General features: G+C 37.0%; 1 protein-coding gene across 1 annotated transcript in view; it reads left to right on the top strand.

Annotated features, from left to right (window-relative positions):
• EXOC4 (exocyst complex component 4) overlaps positions 1-20,159 on the top strand; it is an 816,673-nt gene that overhangs the window by 678,359 nt on the left and 118,155 nt on the right. The window contains exon 14 of the mRNA XM_081287653.1: positions 18,424-18,602. Coding sequence (XP_081143779.1) covers positions 18,424-18,602 — 179 coding nt within the window. The remainder of the gene's footprint in view (positions 1-18,423; positions 18,603-20,159) is intronic.

Raw genomic sequence — 20,159 nt, forward strand, 5'->3', positions numbered from 1 at the left:
TGCCTTCTTATCACACATGTTATATTATACCTTATATAAAACCTTCATTTCTAGAAACTCAACACTGGTTAGAAACTTAGAGATAAGGGAGAAACTAATTTTGAAAAGCCCAACCATTGCCCTGTTTCTCACTTCTTAGTTTTCTCCTGAGCTTAGACTTTTTTGTTTTTTAAAAATTGAAAAATTTTTAACCCTCAAAAAATGTGAAATAATAATACAATGAATACATATATACTGTACACTGACTTGGATTTGCTGTTACTATTTGTCATGTACATTCTTCTTTCTCTCTAAATACACATACACTTCCTTCCTGCCAAGCCTTCCAAAAGTAGGCTACAAACACAGTGACCATTCTCCCTTGAACTTCAGCATGCATCTCCCAAGAACAAAGACCCCCTCTTCAATACCTACCTCCTTACAGTATGTATTAGTTTTATGTTTCTGCCCTAACAAATTACTCAAAAATTAATGGCTTAAACCACAAATCTGTCCTTACAGTTCTGTAGGTCAGAATTCCAACCTAAGTCTCAATAAGATAAAATAGAGATTTCTGCAGGGCTGTCTTTCTTTTCTGGAGGTTCTGAGGAAAATCCATTTCCTTGCCTCTCTACCTTCTAGAGACCAGCATCACACTTTGGTCTGTGGTCTCCCTCCATCTTACAAGTGAGCAACACAGCCTCTCTCGGACCTTTCTTCCATGATCACTTCTCACTCACTGACCAGTCACTTGAAGTACTCTGTTTTTAAGGACCATGTAATTAGATTTAATATACCCAGACAATCCAGGATAATCTCCCCATCTCAATGTGGTGTTTAACCTTAATCTCATCTGTAGAGTTCTTTTTTACTGAAGTAACATAATCACAGTCCCTGCAATTAGAACTTCTTTGCAGGGCCATGATTCTACTTACCATACCACACCTTTCAAAACTTTATCCAGCATATATCTACAGTCATATTTTCCCAGTTGCCCCTCAAAAATGTCACTTACATTTTTTTTTAAATCCAGGATTCACTCAAGGTTCACATATTGTGTTTTATCACCTCAGTTTTCACTAATGTACAACAACAGTCTCATCAACTCCCTCTATTTATTTGTAACTTGGAATCTTTGGATAGAGTCTAGGATGATGTCAAGCAGAGGTCTGAATTCATCTACCAGTTTCTTTGTGATTATATTCAGCCTGACTGTTTCTGTCAGGAACACCAGATACGTGATATTTTATACCTGCAGCCCTCTCGTGAAGCCTGGCTATGCTGCATGGAGGAAAGCCAAGCCTGACCATTTGGGCAAGGTAGTACTGCCAGATATCCTTTTGGTCAAGGTTTATTTCCTTTGTTATTAATTAATAAAAGAGGTTAATTAATATTCTCTGTGGGGTGGCACTCTGACACAATGTGATTTTCCTCTTCTCTAACAACTTTACATAGTTTCAGCATCCATTGATAACCCTTGTCTGAAACATTGTCATTATTTTATTTAAAAAGAGCTTTTCCTCTGACTCCCTACCTTCTACATTTCCCTCTCCTTTCTCTCTCACTCTTGTCATTTATATTTAATACTGAGGTATAATTTACTTACAGTGGAATACAACAGATCTCAGTGATCAATTGCTTGAGTTTGGCAGGTTCATACACACATATAATCTGCACCCCAGTCAGTATAGAGAACACACTCACTACCACCGGAAAGATTTCTTTTGCCTCTCCACCTGGAGGCAACCACTGCTCTGATATCTCTGCTACAGTTTTACCTATTCTAGAATTCCACAGTAACAGAATCATACAGTAATGCCCTTTTGTGTCTGACTTCCTTTATTCAGAATAACGGTTTGAGCTTCAACCCTATTATCATACCATATCATCCCTTTATCAGTACTCTCTGTTTATTCTTGAGCGGTTTCCACTGTATGGATATGCTACAATTCATTTTTTTCAGTTGTCCTGTTAATGGGCATTTGGGTTGTGTCCAGTTTCATTCGTGATAAATAAAACTGCTGTTAATGATGCTGTGTTGTTCATTAATTACTATTAAATGGCTGTCTTTGTATGCTTTGTTCTTTTGACAATGGCATAGAAGTAGAATTGCTGTGCCATAGGTTAGGCATATGAAACTGCTAAACTGCTAAACTCCTTCACATCCTTAACAGCATTTTGTTCTGTTTTTTATTTTCTCTAAAAGTTCATGAAAGACTGGTTTTATTTCTTTCTTAAATGCTTGATAGAATTGATAGAATTCAACAGCAAAGCAATCTGGACCTGTATTTTTCTTTTTTAGAAGCTTTTTCTTATTTTGATTTCTTTAATGTAGCAATTTACATTTTCTATTACTTTTTCTATTTGTTTTCAAATTTAAACTTTAAGGAATTTGTTCATTTAAGTTACAGAAGTAAAATTTATTTTAAAACTTATTTTATAATAATTATAAAATTTACTGTATTTGTTATAATAATGGGGCTCGGGCTGGGGTTGTGGCTCAGCGATAGAACTCTCACCTTACATGTTTGAGGCCCTGGGTTCGATCCTCAGCACTGCATATGAATAAATACATAAATAAATAAAGTAAAGGTATAAAAAAAATGGGGCCCAAAATATGGTATAATGGCCAAGAAGATAATCTAACTTGATTACTCTTCCAGGTATAATTGTAATGAGTTATTATTTATTATTAGAAATAAATGCTTATTACTAGTTCAGTGCTATATTAAGATATATATATATATATATATATATATATATATATATATATACACACACACACACATATACATAGTGCATGTGTATATACTGCAGATATATATTTTGCATACATATATTTACATATATACACATTGATATGGTCTGTATTGAAGTCAAATAATGCCACCAGATGGCAAACTGGGATGGAATTTACTTCATTGTTTTCCTTCTCCCAGGAGGTTACTGTTTCATGCTGCCTGTTGCTTAACATCTGAACATTTAATTATTTTATCCAGTTTTATGGTTGTCCCATAGTAGGAGAGCTGATTCAATACCAGTTCCTCTATCATGACTGAAAATGGAAGTCATTATTACTTTTAGTTTGAGGAGATTCAGATTGTCCCAGATATAGCCAGGGATAATCCTTTTTTCTGTTGGCATGACCACTTTCATCTTTGATCACTTCTAGTACAACAAAATGATCTAAGCTCATCTTGTATTTTTACTTCCCAAATCTGAAGCCAGCCATTTCTCCTAAGAATCCTGGTTTCCTTTACTGGGGAATGTTATTTAGAAACTAAGATTTTAGCATTAAGTATGCTTATTACTAACATGTGCCTTGAATTCACCACAGGATCTAGGACAGAGCTTAGTTAAATCCCTAAGTCTAATGTTCTGTGCCTGTCCCAGGGAATAAACTGATTTAAAGGCACAGGGGACAAGTTGATTCCCTCACCCACCTACCCACACCTTAATTACAGACATGGTGAATTTGTATGGCTATTTTCTAAGTGAGCAGAAATCCAGAAGCCTTAATTTCCCTTCAACTAGAAAAAAAATTAAATGAACATTGTTGTGAGTATTGAACAGGAGGCAGGGGAAGAAACATTGCTGATATCTCTCCTTATGCAACTTGATTACAAAGAACACACTTCTTCCCAATGTGCTCTGTGCACTGTGGGACTGTAAGGCCTCATCTCATCAAATGCATTGCATATTTTTAAATGGTAGAAGAAAAGTTGATAAAACAAATGAAAAATCCTTGAACATGATCACTAAAGGAGGAGCAATTACTTATTAAATACAAAAAGTAGCTATGCAGATGACAGCGTGTAATGACATGCACATGCATGAAAACCACTGAAGGATCAACTTAGTGATGAGAAGGAGTGTTCCTAGGAGGAAAAATTAAATTTTAATCAAGATAGCTAGACAGTTTTATTACTTTCTATTTGTGAGGGTTTAGCAAAGATCATTTTAGAAAAACAATTTTTGAAAAATGATTAAATAACTCATCAGAATAGTAGTACCCCCATTATTTTTGACATGGACAAATTAGGAAGGTTTTGAAAGGGCTGAAAATTGAGTAGTTGTGAAAAGTAGAAGAATTAAATGTAAGTGTCATTGTCACATCTCATAAGAATCAGTCAGCATTATTAGGAATCTAAGTAGGTAACCTCAACTTTTTTATTACCTTTATCAGTCTCAGCTTTATCAGATAATGCCTAAGTGATTCCTTTTTCTTCACAGTGCTGGGATCGAACCCAGGGACTCATGAATGCTAGGCAAACACTGACCCAGCCCTGCCTGAGTGATTTTTAATAGGTCACCTTAACATATCTCAGGTTCTCTATCTAAGTGACAGAACTACTGATCCCTTTGCTGAGAACTTTAATCAATTCCAAATAGTATTAAATATAGTGAAATATCATGATTAGTATTAAACATAGTGAAATATCATGATAAGTCAAGGTCTAACATGAAAACAAAGTCATTCCAGGTATTTACCTCAGAGAGTATTTAACACAGGAAATTGGTCACATAGGTTAATGAGGTTCTGAGCCTCAAGCAGAGGATATTAAGATAACCCACATGATAGCAAGAGCAAGGAGCCATTATCCCTGTCATGACCATCATGACCCCACTGCCCCCCAGCTGTAATACCAACCAGACAGGCAAGTCAGCGGAGCACAAAGCAACAGAAGGAAGCTGGGGCGTGGTCGGAACCAGAGCCATGGAGGAGATGCTGCCATTGCTAGAGATATGAGCAAGGGGGATAATGCCCTGGCTTCTCTTCTCTTTTTGCCCTTCAGTTTCCCACCAGGGATTCCCATTGTCAGGACTCAGCTGAGAGCTTGGAAGCCAACCAGCAAGAGTCAGATCCCTCTCCCCTCAGTACAGATCAGAGCAGGGGAAAGGTGGGGAATGATGAACCTTAGAGCAAAGCAGCCTGGGATGTTTATGTATCCATTCTCACCCTAGACTTATCTTAGGGGTTTGCATTTCTGCTTAATTCACAGTTCCTGTTCATCACATATAAAGAAAAGTATTCTCTCCAGCAAGATAGACTCAAATCCCATCAGTCATTCATTTCAAGTCTAGGACCTCGACAGGCCTCTATTTCAGGTCAGATCTACATCCTCGTATTGGGTGACCTCTGAACTAATTGGAAAGTTTATCACTGCCAGTGCTGCTCATGTAAAATAGAAGAGGAAATACCACTTCATACCCATACCCATGGCTGTTATTTTTTTAAAATCAAACAAAAAGTAGAAAATAGCAAATCAGTTGTCAAGGACATGGAGAAATTAGCTCTTATGCACTGTTTGCAGGAATATAAAAGGTGCAGTCACTTTAGAAAACAGTTTGGTTATTCCTCAAAAAAATAGTTACCATATGATCCAGCAATTCCACTCCTAGGTATATACTCAAAACAATTTTAAGCAGCATAGGTATTTTGTACACCAATGTTCATAGGAGCATTATTTAGAGAAGCCAAAAGGTATAAACAATCCAGCTGTCCACCAAAGGTGAATGGATAAATGAAATGTGGTAATGGACATATGATAGAATATTCAGCCTTGGAAAAAGAAGGAAATCTGATGTATAACAGAGATAAATCTCAAAAGCAGTATGCTAAGTGAAATCAGTCAGATACAAAAGAACATGTATTGTAGGACTCCACTTATAGGAGGTATCTAAAATAGGCAAATTCACAGACACAAAGTAAAATATAGTAACTAGGGACTGCAGCAGGGAGAGGAAGGAATGGAAAGTTACTTTTCAATGGACACAGTTTCTATTGGGGGTGATAGACCTGGAAAATGTTGGTTGCTCAATATTGAAGATCTGCTTGTTGACAATGAATTGTACCTTTAAAACATCTTAATATGTAATGATGTCATATGCATTTATACACTTTCATATAATGAAAAATTGATGGAGAAGTGAAAAACAGAAAGCATCAATCAATACAAACTATGTAAGGCTGCTGCAGTCCTTTCTATTACTGGTCACAGGCAGTGGGATATATTTACTTCAGCATCCCATGTTGCCCTTGTCCTTGGCCAACACTGCAGCTGGTCAGAGTTCTTTACCTGTTTGTGCTGAATGTAGCCTTTGTTCCCTGAAGACCTGACTTCCTAGTCAGCTTGCCTTTATTGGGCTACCATGTTTTTTCCATAACTTCTACTATGGACAAGGAAGAGAGGACCCAGTGAGTCCAACACACTCTCTGCCTGGTTCAGTAATGTGAGAAGTGTCAAATAATCAGATGACAACTTCTCCCTCCAATTCAATGTAGTCATTGTATTTTCAATGGAAGTATCCCTTCCTGAACGTCGATAGATTAACTTGGCCCCAAGCTGCAGGGGAAAGAGTATGACACCATGTGTAGTAGTGCTGAACAGAGGATCATTTGTACTCCTAAGTTAACATTTTCTTGTTCTTGGATCAGTGGAGGGAGGGCTTTTATACACTGGTCTCTGAATCACAGTATTCCAGCACTCCTGCCTTTTAAGTATTTTTCCTGGTGCCATGGCTAAATTCTGCCTAAGCCACTTCAACCCCTGTGTCAGGCCACCTCTATCTGAACAATTGGGTGTACAATTTGAGAGGAAAATTCCAGGAGTTGGGGCCCCCACCTCACTTGTTTTGCTACAAGTTTCTAGTCAGCAGCATTATTGAATGAGATACCATGATTGTGAATATGACTTTGAGTACATCTCTCAGAAATGGTGTTGGCAGAATTTTTTCAAGCAAGGAAGGCAATTCCAAACTGTCCCTTCGATATATGAGAAATCTGTCCATCCACTTGAACCATTCTTTGTCCTTCCCACTGTCCTGTGTATGAGACTCTTGTGCCATGTCAGGGCTGGGCTCAGCAATAGGAAGCAGTGGTACAAGAATTGGGATGGGGACTTGGGGAGAGAGGGCTGGATCTAAGTGTATTTTCTCTTGATCAGATATAACAACATATATGCAAATCAATCACTTTGAAGCCATTTATGATGTTTTTTTTCATGGTTTCATTTAGTCTGCTGAAAATGCAGATTTTTTGCCTTCCTTTCAGTGAATAACAGAATTATTTAAAGACTAAATGGAGATAATTTTGTGCATCTTTGGTAACATTCTCTTAAATGAATTCTTGTCAGATAGTCTTCTTTAAAGATTATAATTGTGTGGTAAAATTAAGTTAAACAGGTTTAGCACTCTTGGCAAAATTCTTTTAAATGGATTCTTGTCAGATCAGGCTCTTTAAAGATTAAAAAATATTGTGTGGTGAAAATTAAGCTTTAACAGGTTTTATGCCCTTCTTCAGTTTCATAAGCTTCTGTGTGAGCTCATTGGCCAGCTGATTGTGAAGGGGACTCTTCCTGTGCAGTTTACTACCTAAAACCTGCATATTCTGAGTTCTGCCTTCTCTTCTGGGCTATGTCAGATGATCTCTGGGTGGTGATGAGTGCCTGTTTCTTCTGAGTTTGTTACTTCGCCTTCTCAGCATAGTGATTATTCTTTTGCCCACAACACTCAAAATTATGTAATGTCCTCATTAAGTAGCCTATTTTCATAATAAGCAGAAGATGAAGACTATGTAACAATTCAGATCTAGAAAGAGGAAATAGTTCTGCTACAGATGCTGGGTGATCACTGTGGCACTGAGACATTCTGCTGGGGATGGTGCATCTTTACTAAGCCTGGAGCCACAAGGACAGAGAAGCCCCAGGCCAGTCATTCATTGTCTCCCAGTTTGGCTCTGATCCCTTTATACCCACATCTTCCTGTTTGCCATTCCGGGATCCTTGACATGCCCATTTGTTTTCTCATTTTTGATGAGGATTTTCAGTATTTCTTTCTCTTTTTTTTCTTTTTCTTTTTTTAGTTGTAGTTGGACACAATATCTTTATTTTATTCATTTATTTTTTTAATTATAAAAAGATTTTAATGAAAAGTAAAGAATACCTTATATGATTTTTAATTTATTTTAAAGTGATGCATAAAACTATTAAATTCATACATATTAATATAGTACATTTTGATGCTTCAATATATGTATACATTGTATAATGTTTAAGTCAGATTAAGCACATTTATCTCAAATATGTATCACTTCTTTACAGTGAAAACTTTCAAAATCTTTTTCTCTAGGTTTTTTTTTCCTAATTGTATACAAAGTATGTTCATACCAATTCCTGTCTTCATACGTGTAACTTTGGATAATAACGATCATCAAACTCTACCATCTTTATTTCTTTTAAGAAGTCAGATAGTAGAATGCATTTATGTGCTTTGATATATCAAGCATAGATGGTATATAATTTCTCATTTTTCTGAGTGTACATGTTGCAGAATCATGTTGGTCATATAATCACATATATACATATAGTAATAATGTCTGTTTCATTCTACTATCTTTCCTATCCCACAACCCTTCCCTCCCCTCCAATCACTTCCCTCTACCTAATCTAAGATAACACTGTTCTTCCCTAGTGCCCACCCACTGCCTTATAGTGAATTATCATCCACATATTAGAGAAAACATTCGGCCTTTGGTTTTGTGGGATTGGCTTATTTCTTTTAGCATGATATTCTCAATTCCAACCATTTACTGGCAAATGCCATAATTTCACTCTTCTTTAAATATAAGTAATATTTCATTGAAAAAAATATATATATCACATTTTCTTTATCCATTCATCTATTGAGGGACACTTAGGTTGGTTCCATAGTCTAACTTAATACACCTTAATATGAATTGAGGTGCTATAAACATTGTGGCTGTGTCACTATATTATGCTGATTTTTAAGTCCTTTGGGTATAAACCAAAGTGTGGAATAGCTGGGACAAATGGTGGTTCCATTCCCAGTTTTCTGCGGAATCTCCATAATGCTTTCCATAGTGGTTGCACCAATTCGTAGTCCCACCGGCAATGTACGAGTGTACCTTTTTCACCACATTCTCGCCAACATTTATTGTTGACTGTATTCTTGATGATTGCCATTCTCACAGGAGTGAGATGAAATCTTAGTGTTGTTTTGATTTGCATTTCTTTAATTGCTAGAGATGTTGAATGCTTTTTCAATATTTGTTGATTGATTGTATTTTTTTGTGTGTGAAGTATCTGTTCAGTTTGTTAGGCCATTTATTGATTGGGTTATTTGGGTTTTTTGTGTTAAGTTTTTTGAATTTCTTTCAGTAACACTCATTTTATTTTATTTTTTATTTCTTACATACATGACAATAGTGGGGTGCATTACATTCATAATTATCCATTCACAGCACAATTTTCATAACTCTATATAAAGTATGTTCGCGCCAAATTATGCCATTATACATGAGCTCTCTTTTTTTGCGTACTATTCTTAATACACCTTTATACCACAATTTATCATATCTTTATATATCCTAGAGATTAATTCTTTATTGGAGGTACACATGGTAAAGATTTTCTCCCAATTTGTAGGCTCTCTCCTCATATTATCAATTGTTTTCTTTGCGGAGAAGAAGCTTTTTAATTTGAATCCATCCCTTTTATTGATTCTTGATTTTACTTGTACTTTAGGAGTCTTGTTGAAGAGTTCAGTTCTTAAGCTGACATAATGGAGAAAGATGTGCCTACTCTTTCTTCTATTAGGTTCATCTGTTCTAGTGTCTAAGTCTTTGATCCACTTTGAGTTGATTTTTTGTGCAGGGTGAAGGATAGAGGTTTAATTTCATTTTGCTACATATGGATTTCCAGTTTTGCCAACACCGTTTGTTGAATAAGCTCTCTTTTCTTCAGTGAATGTTTTTGGCACCCTTGTCTAGTATTTGGGGGGGGGGGTTGTCTCTGTGTCCTCTATTCTGTACCATTGGTCTACAAGTCTATTTTGGTATTTTGGTATTGCCATTTTTGTTACTATAGTTCTGTAGTATAAAGTCTGTATTGTGATGTCTCCTTCTTCACTTTTCTTACTAAGGATTGCTTTAGCTGTTCTGGGTCTCTTTTAATTTTTCAAATAAATTTCTATTTCTATGAAGAATGTCATTGGGATTTTAATAGGAATTGCATTAAATCTGTATAACACTTTTGGTAGTATGGCCATTTTGATAATATTAATTCTGCCTCTCCAGGAGCATGGGAGGTCTTTCCATCTTCTGAGGTTTTCTTCAACTTCTTTATTTAGTGTTCTGTAGTTTTCATTGTAGAGGTCTTTCACCTCTCTTGTTAGGTTGATTCCCAGGTTTTTTTTTTAATTATTTTCTTTGAGGCTATTGTGAATGGAGTATTTTTCCTAATTTCTCTTTCAGTGGATTCATCACTGGTTTATAGGAATGCATTTGATTTGTAGGTATTGATTTTATATCCTACTACTTTGCTGAATTCATTTATTAGTTCTAGAAGTTTTCTGTTGGAATTTTTTGGATCTTCTAGATATAGAATCATGTCATCAGCAAATAGTGACAGTTTGAGCTCTTCTTTATCTATTTGTATCCCTTTAATTTCTTTCTTTTGTCTAGTTGCTCTGCTTAGAGTTTCAAGGATAATGTTGAATAAAAGTAGTGAAAGAGGACATCCTTGTCTCATTCCAGTTTTTAGCAGGAATGCTTTCAAATTTTCTCCATTTAGAATGATGCTGGTGTTAGGTTTAGCATATATAGCTTTTACAATGTTGAGGTATGTTCCTGGTATCCCTAGTTTTTCTAGTGTTTTGAACATGAAGGTATGCTGTATCTTATCAAATACTTTTTCTGCATCTATTGAGATGATCTTATGGTTCTTATTTTTAAGTCTATTAATATGATGAGTTACATTTATTGATTTCTGTATGTTGAACCAACCCTGCACCCCTGGGATAAATCCCACTTGATTGTGTTGCACTATCTTTTAACTATGTTTTTGTATGAGATTTTTCCAGAATTTTATTGAGAATTTTTACATCTGTGTTCATCAGGGATATTGGTCTGAAGTTTTCTTTCTTTGATGTGTCTTTGTCTGGTTTTGGTATCAGGGTGATGTTAGCCTCATAGAATGAGCTTGGAAGGGTTCCCTCCTTTTCTATTTCATGGAATACTTTGAGGAGTATTGGTGCTCATTCCTCTTTGAAAAACTTGTAGAACTAGGCTGAGAATCCATCTGGTCCTGGGCTTTTCTTGGTTGGTAGGCTTTTGATGGCATTTTCTATTTCATTACTTGAAATGATCTTTTTAAATCATGTATGACCTCCTCATTCAGTTTGGTAGGTCATATGTCTCTAGAACTTTGTCAGTGTCTTTAATATTTTCTATTTTTTAGAGTAAAAAATTTCAAAATAGTTTCTACTTCTCTATTTCAGATGTGTCTGTTGTGAGATTTCCTTCTTCGTCTTGTATTTTAGTAATTTGAGTTTTCTCTCTTTTTTTCTTCATTAGCATGGCCAGGGGGTTTTCTATTTTATTTATTTTTTCAAAGAGCCAACTTTTTATTTGTCAACTTTTTCAGTTGTTTCTTTTGTTTAGATTTCATTGATTTCATCCCTGATTTTAATTATATCCTGTCTTCTACTGCTTTTGGTGTTGATTTTTTCTTCTTTTTCTAGGGCTTTGAGATATAGTGTTAGGTCATTTATTTGTTGACTTTTTATTCTTTTGATGAATGCACTCAATGCAGTAATCTTTCCTCTTAGTACTGTCTTCATAGTGTCCCAGAGATTTTGATATGTTGTATCAGTGTTGTCATTTACCTCTAAGAATGTTTTTTCATCTCTGTTTTTTTGTATTTACTAAGAGTTGCTTTGTGGCATAAGATATGGTCTATTTTAGAGAAGGAGCCATGTACTGCTGAGAAGAAAGTATATTTGCTTGTTGATGGATGAAATATTCTACATATGTCTATTAAGTCTAAATTATTGATTGTATTCTTTAGTTCTTTAGTTTTTATTTAGAAGATCTGTCCAGTAGTGAAAAAGGTGTGTTAAAGTCACCCAGTATTATTGTATTGTGGTCTATTTGACTCTTAAAATTGAGAAGAATTTGTTTGATGTACATAGATGCTCCATTGTTTGGGGCATAAGTAGTCATAATTGTTATGTTTAGATATACTTACCTTAAGAAATATGAAATGCTTTTGTCTCTTCTGATTACCTGTGGTTTGAAGTCCACTTTATCTGAAATGAGAATGGAAACCCCTGCTTGTTTATGCAATCCATATGAGTGATAAATTTTTTCCCATCCTTTCACCTTCAACCTCTGGATGCTTTGCCCATCTCTTGAAGACAGCATATTGTTGGGTCTTGCTTTTTAATTCAATCTGCCAGTCTGTGTCTTTTGATTGATGAGTTTAGGCCATCAACATTCAAGGTTATTTTTGAGACATGATTTGTATTCCCTGTCATTTTGATTTATTTTTGGATTTTGATTTGTCTCAGTTTCTCATTTGGTTAAATGTCCCTTTAATGTAGAGCCTCCCTTTGCTGGTTTTCACTTTTTTTTTTCACTTCATCCTCATGGAATATTTTGTTGAGAATAATGCTCTGTTCTTCTAATTGTGAATTCTTTTAATTTTTGTTTATCGTGGAATGTTTTAATTCATCTTCAAATCTGAAACTTAATTTTGCTGTATATAAAATTCTTGGTTGTCATCGATTTTCTTTCAGAGCTTGAAATAAATTATTCTAGGACCTCCTAGCTTTGAGGGTCTGGGTTGAGAAATCAGTTGAGATCCAAATTGGTTTCCCCCTATGTATAACTTGTTTTTTTTCTCTCACAGTCTTTAAGAATTTATCTTTATTCTCTGTGTTAGTCATTCTCATTATAATGTGTCTTGGTGTGGGTCTACTGTAATTTTGTACATTTGGGGTCCTGTAAGCCTCTTGTATTTGATTTTCTATTTCATTCTTTAGGTTTGGGAAATTTTCTGCTATTTTTTCATTGAAAAGATTGTGCATTCCTTTGGTTTGTATCTCTGCTTCTTCATCTATTCCAATAATTCTTAAATTTGGTCTTTTCATGTTATCCCATAATTCTTGGATGTTCTGTTCATATATTCTTACCATCTTCTACGCATGTTCCACTCTCCTTTCAGGATTATGTATTTTGTCTTCATTGTCTGAGGTTCTGTCTTCCAAGTTGTCTAGTCTGTTGGTGATGCTTTCTATTGAATTTATAATTTAGTGTACTGATTCCTTCATTTCAAGGATTTCTGCTTGTTTTTTTCCATGATTTCTAACTCTTTATTGAAGTGGTCTTTTACTTCCTGTATTTTTTTCTTTGATTTCACTCCTTATACTATCCTTTACATCACATATCAATTTCACTATTTACATTCTGAACTCCTTCTTGGACATTTCTTCTACTGTGTTGTCAGTGGCTTCTTTTGCTGAAACATCTTGGTTTGTTTGGGGCACTTTATTCCCTTGTTTTTTCATGTTGTTAGTGTGTTTTCCCATCTAAAAGTATGGATCTAAGGCAGGATAAATTCTACCCTGTAGACCTATTATGTCCCTGAAGGTTTCCAGCACTTCGCCTTTACTGGTGAGACCAATATCAACAGCACCCAGTGTACACAATATAGAGCGTTAAACCTAATAGCTCCCACTAAGGCATCTACTGCTTTCTCACATTGAACCAAAATGATGAGTTCTGAAATGAGAATGCTGCTGAGAAGAAAGTATATTTGCTATCTACAGTACAAAGAGAATATTTGTAAAAATGATTTATAATTTCAAATGGTAGATGAAAGAACAGAGATAGTATAATATGCAGTATTCACAAGGGAGGAAGAGAGAAGTTAGAAGTAAAAATTCACAGGAAGAGTGGAAGAGGAGCTGAAATAGATTGGTTGTTGGTTGGAGAAAAGTTGGAAACAAAATAGACAAGAGAGAGAAAGAATACGAACAAAGAGAACAATTAAAGACATAAGAATACAACAAAAATGCAAAACACCATTCATATATCATGGTCCTCCACACACTGATGCATAAAAACATCCTGTTCCAAATATGGTAGAGAGATTAGTGAATCAAAAAAATAAAATAAATCTTGCTGGAAAGTCGAACTGTCTCTGTCAGTGTTCAACAGTTTCTCAGCCTTGTCTCTAATGTCTCTTGGAATCACCAAACCCCGATTAGCCCTTTCAAACCCAGTCCTATCCCACCAATCTGAGCTTCATATACCTCAGGGTTGGCTACACTGCAGTCCCAAGATCTCAATGCTGCTCCTACTTGCAGAGAGATCACCAGGGATACACTCATGCAAAGGAGCAACCATGAGATGCGGCAGCAAGACAAGGGCCACCAGCACTCTCAGCAGGAAGACCCCACCCAGGCTCCTCCAAACCTGCAGGCACCCAGGCCTCAAGCTTTGGCTGGTGTCCCAAACTACATGCAGCCACGTGCAACCAAACCTGGAGTCTCCTCCGAAACAGTCCTCTAGGCTGGGGTGGCAGTGGTGGTTGTTGACAGCAGGCAGCAGGTCGGCAGCAGTGTGGCTTCAGTTGCATCCAGGGCAGTGGTTTCTTCTGTGGCAGCAGCACCCAGAAAGAAGACCTCCAGGCGACCTCAGGCTGGCAGCAGTGGAATTAGAGGCAGCAACAATGGCGGTAGCAGTGCAGGCCTCATTTATTATTATGTGGAGCTGAGGATCAAACCCAACACTTCACACATGCTAGGCAAGTGGTCTACCGCTGAGCCACAACCCCAGCCCTCGGTATTTCCTTTAATTAAAAAATAAACATGTTTCTTGAAGAAATGAGGAAAGTACAGAAGAGCAAAAAGCATGATTCAGTCACATAGTTAATACTTTCAGTATCTAGATATCCAATCCTTTTTCCAGTTTATATATATAATTATTTTGTATTATTATACAGTGTATACATTTTAATAATAATTTATTTACTCAACTACATATCATGGCTAGAAATAAGTAATACCAAACATTTTCCTATGATATCAAGTATTCTGTACTGTGTAATTTCTAATCACTCCATAAGTTTTCATAGCATAGGTAAACTGTAATTTAATAAATCAGAGGGTTTAGGGAAAAATCTGTAGTCAGGCAGCTAAAGCCAGCCCTCTAAGGTTATTGTTACACATAAAAACCTTCCACCAAGCTCTCTCATACCCACAAATCCTTGAAGGAATGGTTTTTGTGTGAGATGGTTACAGCTGTCAATCAGTTATCCTCCATGCCGTGGCTTCTGTGCTCATTCCAGGTTCTTAGGGGGCGATTATGGATTCCTGTCAAATGAGATGTCTACTATGTATTCAACATGAGGCAGTTTGTATTTTTCTCAGTCTATTGCTCTCCCATCTAAAGAGGTTAAGCAAATCTGGGTGAGCCAAAGGGAAATGGGACAGGCATCCAGCGCTGGAAGCACAGCAGACATGCCTGGGGCCCACAGAGCCCTCTCACAGATTAGCCTTCTACATAAATTTAACATTCGTCTTGATTGTCACATTCCACCCAGGGTTACACCTACATGCATAAAAATGGCTTCAAGCCTGGCTTTCAAAGCTGTTTGCCTCCCCTGTTGCTTTTTAACCACCCAGCTTGCAGGCATTCTTTGTGTTATATCTATCAAAGATGATTAAGGGCTGGAAGAGTTGATATATAAGAACAGATTAAGGAAACTAAATATTTACAATTTGACTGGGTGACAGCCAAGGGGAAGATATTAGAAATGTCTTCTAGACTCAATCACAGAAGGGACATGGTTTTGCTTTCCCAATAAATGGATTTTAGGGATATATACATACAGAGTAAGTTTTCTGAGGATGACATCATTTATGCTAATCAGATGATTGTGTCAGTTAGAAATTACATTTAGCAGCTAGTAACAGAAACTTGAAATATCAGTGACTTAAACAAAGAAGGTTTCTATTGCTCTGCAATGACATGAAGCCCAGAAGCATATTGTCTGGGAGGTTTGCAGCTCCATGATGTCATCAGTGCCTGCATCCTCTTATCTTTCTGCTCCATTACCGCAGCACTTACTTCCACACTCAAGGTCACCTGATGTTTGAGAAGAGCTCAGTTGCTATGGCTGCATTCCAGAAAGTGGGAAGGCAAAAGAGGTCCCTGCCAACTAAGATTAACAGAGAAGGAGCTTTCTAGAAGCCCATCTGATTTCAGTTTACATGTCACAGGTCATCACATCCACAAGAGGGACAGGGAAATTTAGTGGACTTTTTATTTTGGTTCATTTTCAGTTTAATTGGGGTTTATTGCTAACAATACCAGGCTCCTCTTACCAGAAAGACATGGGATATTGAGTATTGGGTAGGGTAGTGATTTCTGTCACAATAATTTACCTCTTAAAGATTCTGTGAGATACAGGGACACATGCTATAGTGTCATGAGGTTCCATTTGTTAAATGAGAACTAATTTATTTCCTGCTGCTCACTCTTACCTGTTTAATTTATTCATCATCACATGCCTTGGGCTGACTCTAAATAACTAGCCATCTCAGCAGACCTAAGAATAGTAATAGCTTTAACTGACGAGCTTTACCGAGTTCTAAGCACTGTGATACACTCTTAAAAGCATCACCTGAATGATTTTTGTTGAAATATTCCAAGAGGGAGAGGAGGTGAGGACAGTAAATTCCATGTTGAGTTTCTAACAGTTGAACTGGAATATGGATACTTGGGGTTTGTAATACTCTTCTCTCTGAAATTGAAATTTTCCCAATAAAAAGAGTCAAAAATTGCTGGATACAGTATTGGCACATGTCTGGAATCCCAACTACTCAGGAAACTGAGGCAGAAAGATTGCAAGTTTGAGGTCAGCCTCAGCAACTTAGCAAGACCCTATCTCAAAAGATAAAAAGGACTAGGAACAAAGCTCAATGGTAGAGCATCCCTGGATTCAGTCTCCAGTACCATTAAAAAAAGAAGAAGAAAGTTTAAAAAATCACCTTATCTGATTGTTGCATTACTTCATGCTCAGGGACATTAAGCAGCATCCTACAGTGAGCTAGTAGCAGACTCAGGATTCAAACTGCAATTTAAGGAAGACTGCAATTTAACCTTTGCTACTCAGACTAAATAGCCTGGGAATCACCTGGAACCTAGTTAGAAATGCAGCATTTGGGGTCCCACAACAAGACCTTTTATATGATCCCAGATAAGATTTGTTGGTACACTCAAATTTCATGTGCTCAGTCCATTGTACTTTATTGTCCCTAAAACCAGGACTTACTCAAATCAGTCAATCATCTATGACTTTTCCATTTAAAAAGGCAGTCCTCTGTTGAAATAAGGTTAATCATGAGTCACTGCTTGGTAGCATAAGCATTTTTAATAGACTTCTAATCATGGTAGTAGTTTCAGTGTTGAGTGCTATAGTGCTGGGCTCTAAGGATCTATTTGTCAGTTAAACACCTTCTGACTATAGTTCGCCTGTTGTTACTCATTGCTTGCTTGAAACTTAATTCACCTTGTTCTACTTAAATAAAGCCCTTGCATCTTCTCACTTAAGGTGTTCTGTGTTTTAAAAGTTGTGGGACGTAGAGAAAGCTCCCGATGCCTCTTCCTACCTCCCCAAGCATCAACTCTGCTTACCTGCCCTGTGTAATTTTCCTGAAAAAACACATAGTTTTTCTTTCCACTATCCTCAGTCATCTTTTCTTATTTTAGCCCTCTCTGTATTGGAAGTAAAGAGAGCTATTGAAACCAGGCAACGTGAGCCCAGCGTTGCCGCTCATGTGTCACATAGACAAAGCAGTTCACTTTCTCAGTCCCCACTTCTTCATCTCTGTGGTGGTTATGACATGTGGTCTCCAGGGTCCCTTCCAGATCTATTCTCTGTAACCCTATGTAACTTGATTTTTCCACCCCTGAAAACATTTTGAAGATATTGGGTTCTGTGTGAAACCTACCTGATTATATCGTTTCAGTTAGTAAAGGAACTTGGCATTGGTTTTTATTGGTTTCTCTTTCCAAGTGATGCTTACAGTTTATTTGCATCAGATATTTTAGAATAAGTAAACGAATAAGACCAGTCATCTTTCTCAGATATAACCTGCTCCCTCAAAGAGACCGGGTCCTCTTTGCTTTTGAACATTTTAAAGTGTTTTCTAGCCACTGGATTAACTTGGTCTTTTCTTTTGTTTTGTTTATGATGAAACATTAACCATATTTGGCACCCTAAGCTGTTCATTAGGGGGACTCAGAGAAAACTCCAGGTGCCTCTTCCACAGCTGGAGAAGCAGTAAGGAAAGACCCCACAAGAGCACAAGAACCATCCATGGGGGCTGTCACTGTCACAAGGCCCATACTGGTTCCTCCTAAAGTTACAACCAGTGGGGTTACCTCTTTCTTCTTCCAAGAACTCTTTTTCCCACAAATAATTACAAGCCAGCACATGACCATTCTGTCACGAAGTTAAGCCTAGGACACAGCACAAAGTGAAACAGTGACTGCGCCAGTATGCCTTCAAAAGCGTCACACATCTCTGCTTTCACTGTGCTGCGGGTGAAATGTGTTCCTCATTTGTTTTTCAGGGCCGCCTTTGGCAAGGAGTCCGAAGTTCTCATTGGGAACCTGGGTGATAAGTTAATCCCTCCACAAGACATTCTGCGTGACGTCAGTGACCTCAAAGCCTTGGCAAACATGCATGAAAGCCTGGAATGGTTGGCAGGCCGAACAAAGTCAGCTTTCTCCAATCTGTCTACATCCCAGAGTAAGTCTCTAGTAGGACAAGATTGTGAGGACTGTGGAGGAACTAGTCTGAGTGCTGTTGTTTGAAATGTGTCTTTCTGTCACAATATGGGGACAGGGCGTGTGCCATATTGTCAGAAGATCTGAGACTGGGGATGGTAGAGCACCTGCCTGGCGCGCACAAGGCCCAGGGTGTGATTTCCTAGCACTTCAAAAAATGAAACAAACAAGCAAACAAAAAGAAAAGAGTGTCAGAAGATCCTATTAGATTTCTGAATTCCATCTGTACTGATCTCCACTACTTTGTAATTCTGGAAAGGAGCTAATCTAATTTCCCTGAGTTGGGTGTGGACAGTCAGGAAAGGCTCATGTTAACAGGGTTTATATTAAGCCCTAGAAACATAAAATCATGTCAGACTGAACCACTGTGTCTCAGGAACAGAAAGCAGTACCTATGGTCCTCTTTACAATAGCTTCTCAAGGGCAGAAATTGTCTCAGAGCTCAGGGTTGAGTGCATGGCTACGTTCTCATTTTAACTTGATATAAAGCTAATAAAAAGTGTCTAAAAAGAGAATAATAGAAGCAATTAAGGTGCTAGAAAATAGAGGTAATGAGGACAGCAATTATTCTGGAAAAGAGATGGCTGAGAGATAACAATTATAGATTTCAAGGAAATTAAAGAATAGAGTGTGAAATAAGAATGGGAAAACTTTCTCGACCAAGGACCAATGACTCAGAAAAAAATAATTTGAAAACTTTAGGGCACATAAACTTTTAATGGTGATAAAATAAATACTTTTTTTACAGCATTGCTTTAAGAGTATGTATGTAAGATGTAGTTAAAATAGAGACCAAGAAAAACTGATGTGAAGAAGGAATAAAGGAAAAGGCAGGTTTAGATGTATGAATGGAGAAACAAAAACAAGATAGCAAAAAGCACATAGCAGCAGGAGGAAGAAAGCAGCAAAATCAGCTCTGTATTTCACTTTAGGGTTAACTGTCAGATGATTATTAGAAAATGCTGATGTTGTTTGGACTGTGGACTCTTGAGTTACCATCACTGTCGTTTGAGAAGTTCCTACTTGATTAACCATGATTCCAACCTAGAGATAGAAAAGGAGTGGATGAATTTCACAGGGGTAAATTATTCCCTGAAATACAGCATCCATAGCTGAGTCCGAGACCTTCTTTGAATGCTCACTCTGCCTGTAGTCTCATGCTGATTACATCCCTACTCTGAGGGCCAACAAAGGGCAGGTAGAAGGGACAGAGGGAGTGGGCTTCTAAGGGAGATTTTGTCATCTACTTTAGAAATCTTCTTAAAATATTATTCTTTACTTATACTTTTATTTTTATAACATAATTTTTATACTTTTATTTAAAATATTACTTTTATCTGATGGCAAAATTATACACTTATTCTCAGAAATCCATAAAAATAAAAAATACATATGCCTAGTAAATATAGTATTGCATTTGAGCTGACTCTGTGAGGAGATATACTTAAAAGGCCCTCCAACTTTAGAACCTCATAATAGCAGGCAGTTCTATCACAAGCAGTAGTTGAAATTGTCCATT

The sequence above is a fragment of the Spermophilus citellus genome (genome assembly GCF_964194105.1).
Source record: "Spermophilus citellus genome assembly, chromosome: 3".
Classification (NCBI taxonomy): Eukaryota; Metazoa; Chordata; class Mammalia; order Rodentia; family Sciuridae; genus Spermophilus; species Spermophilus citellus.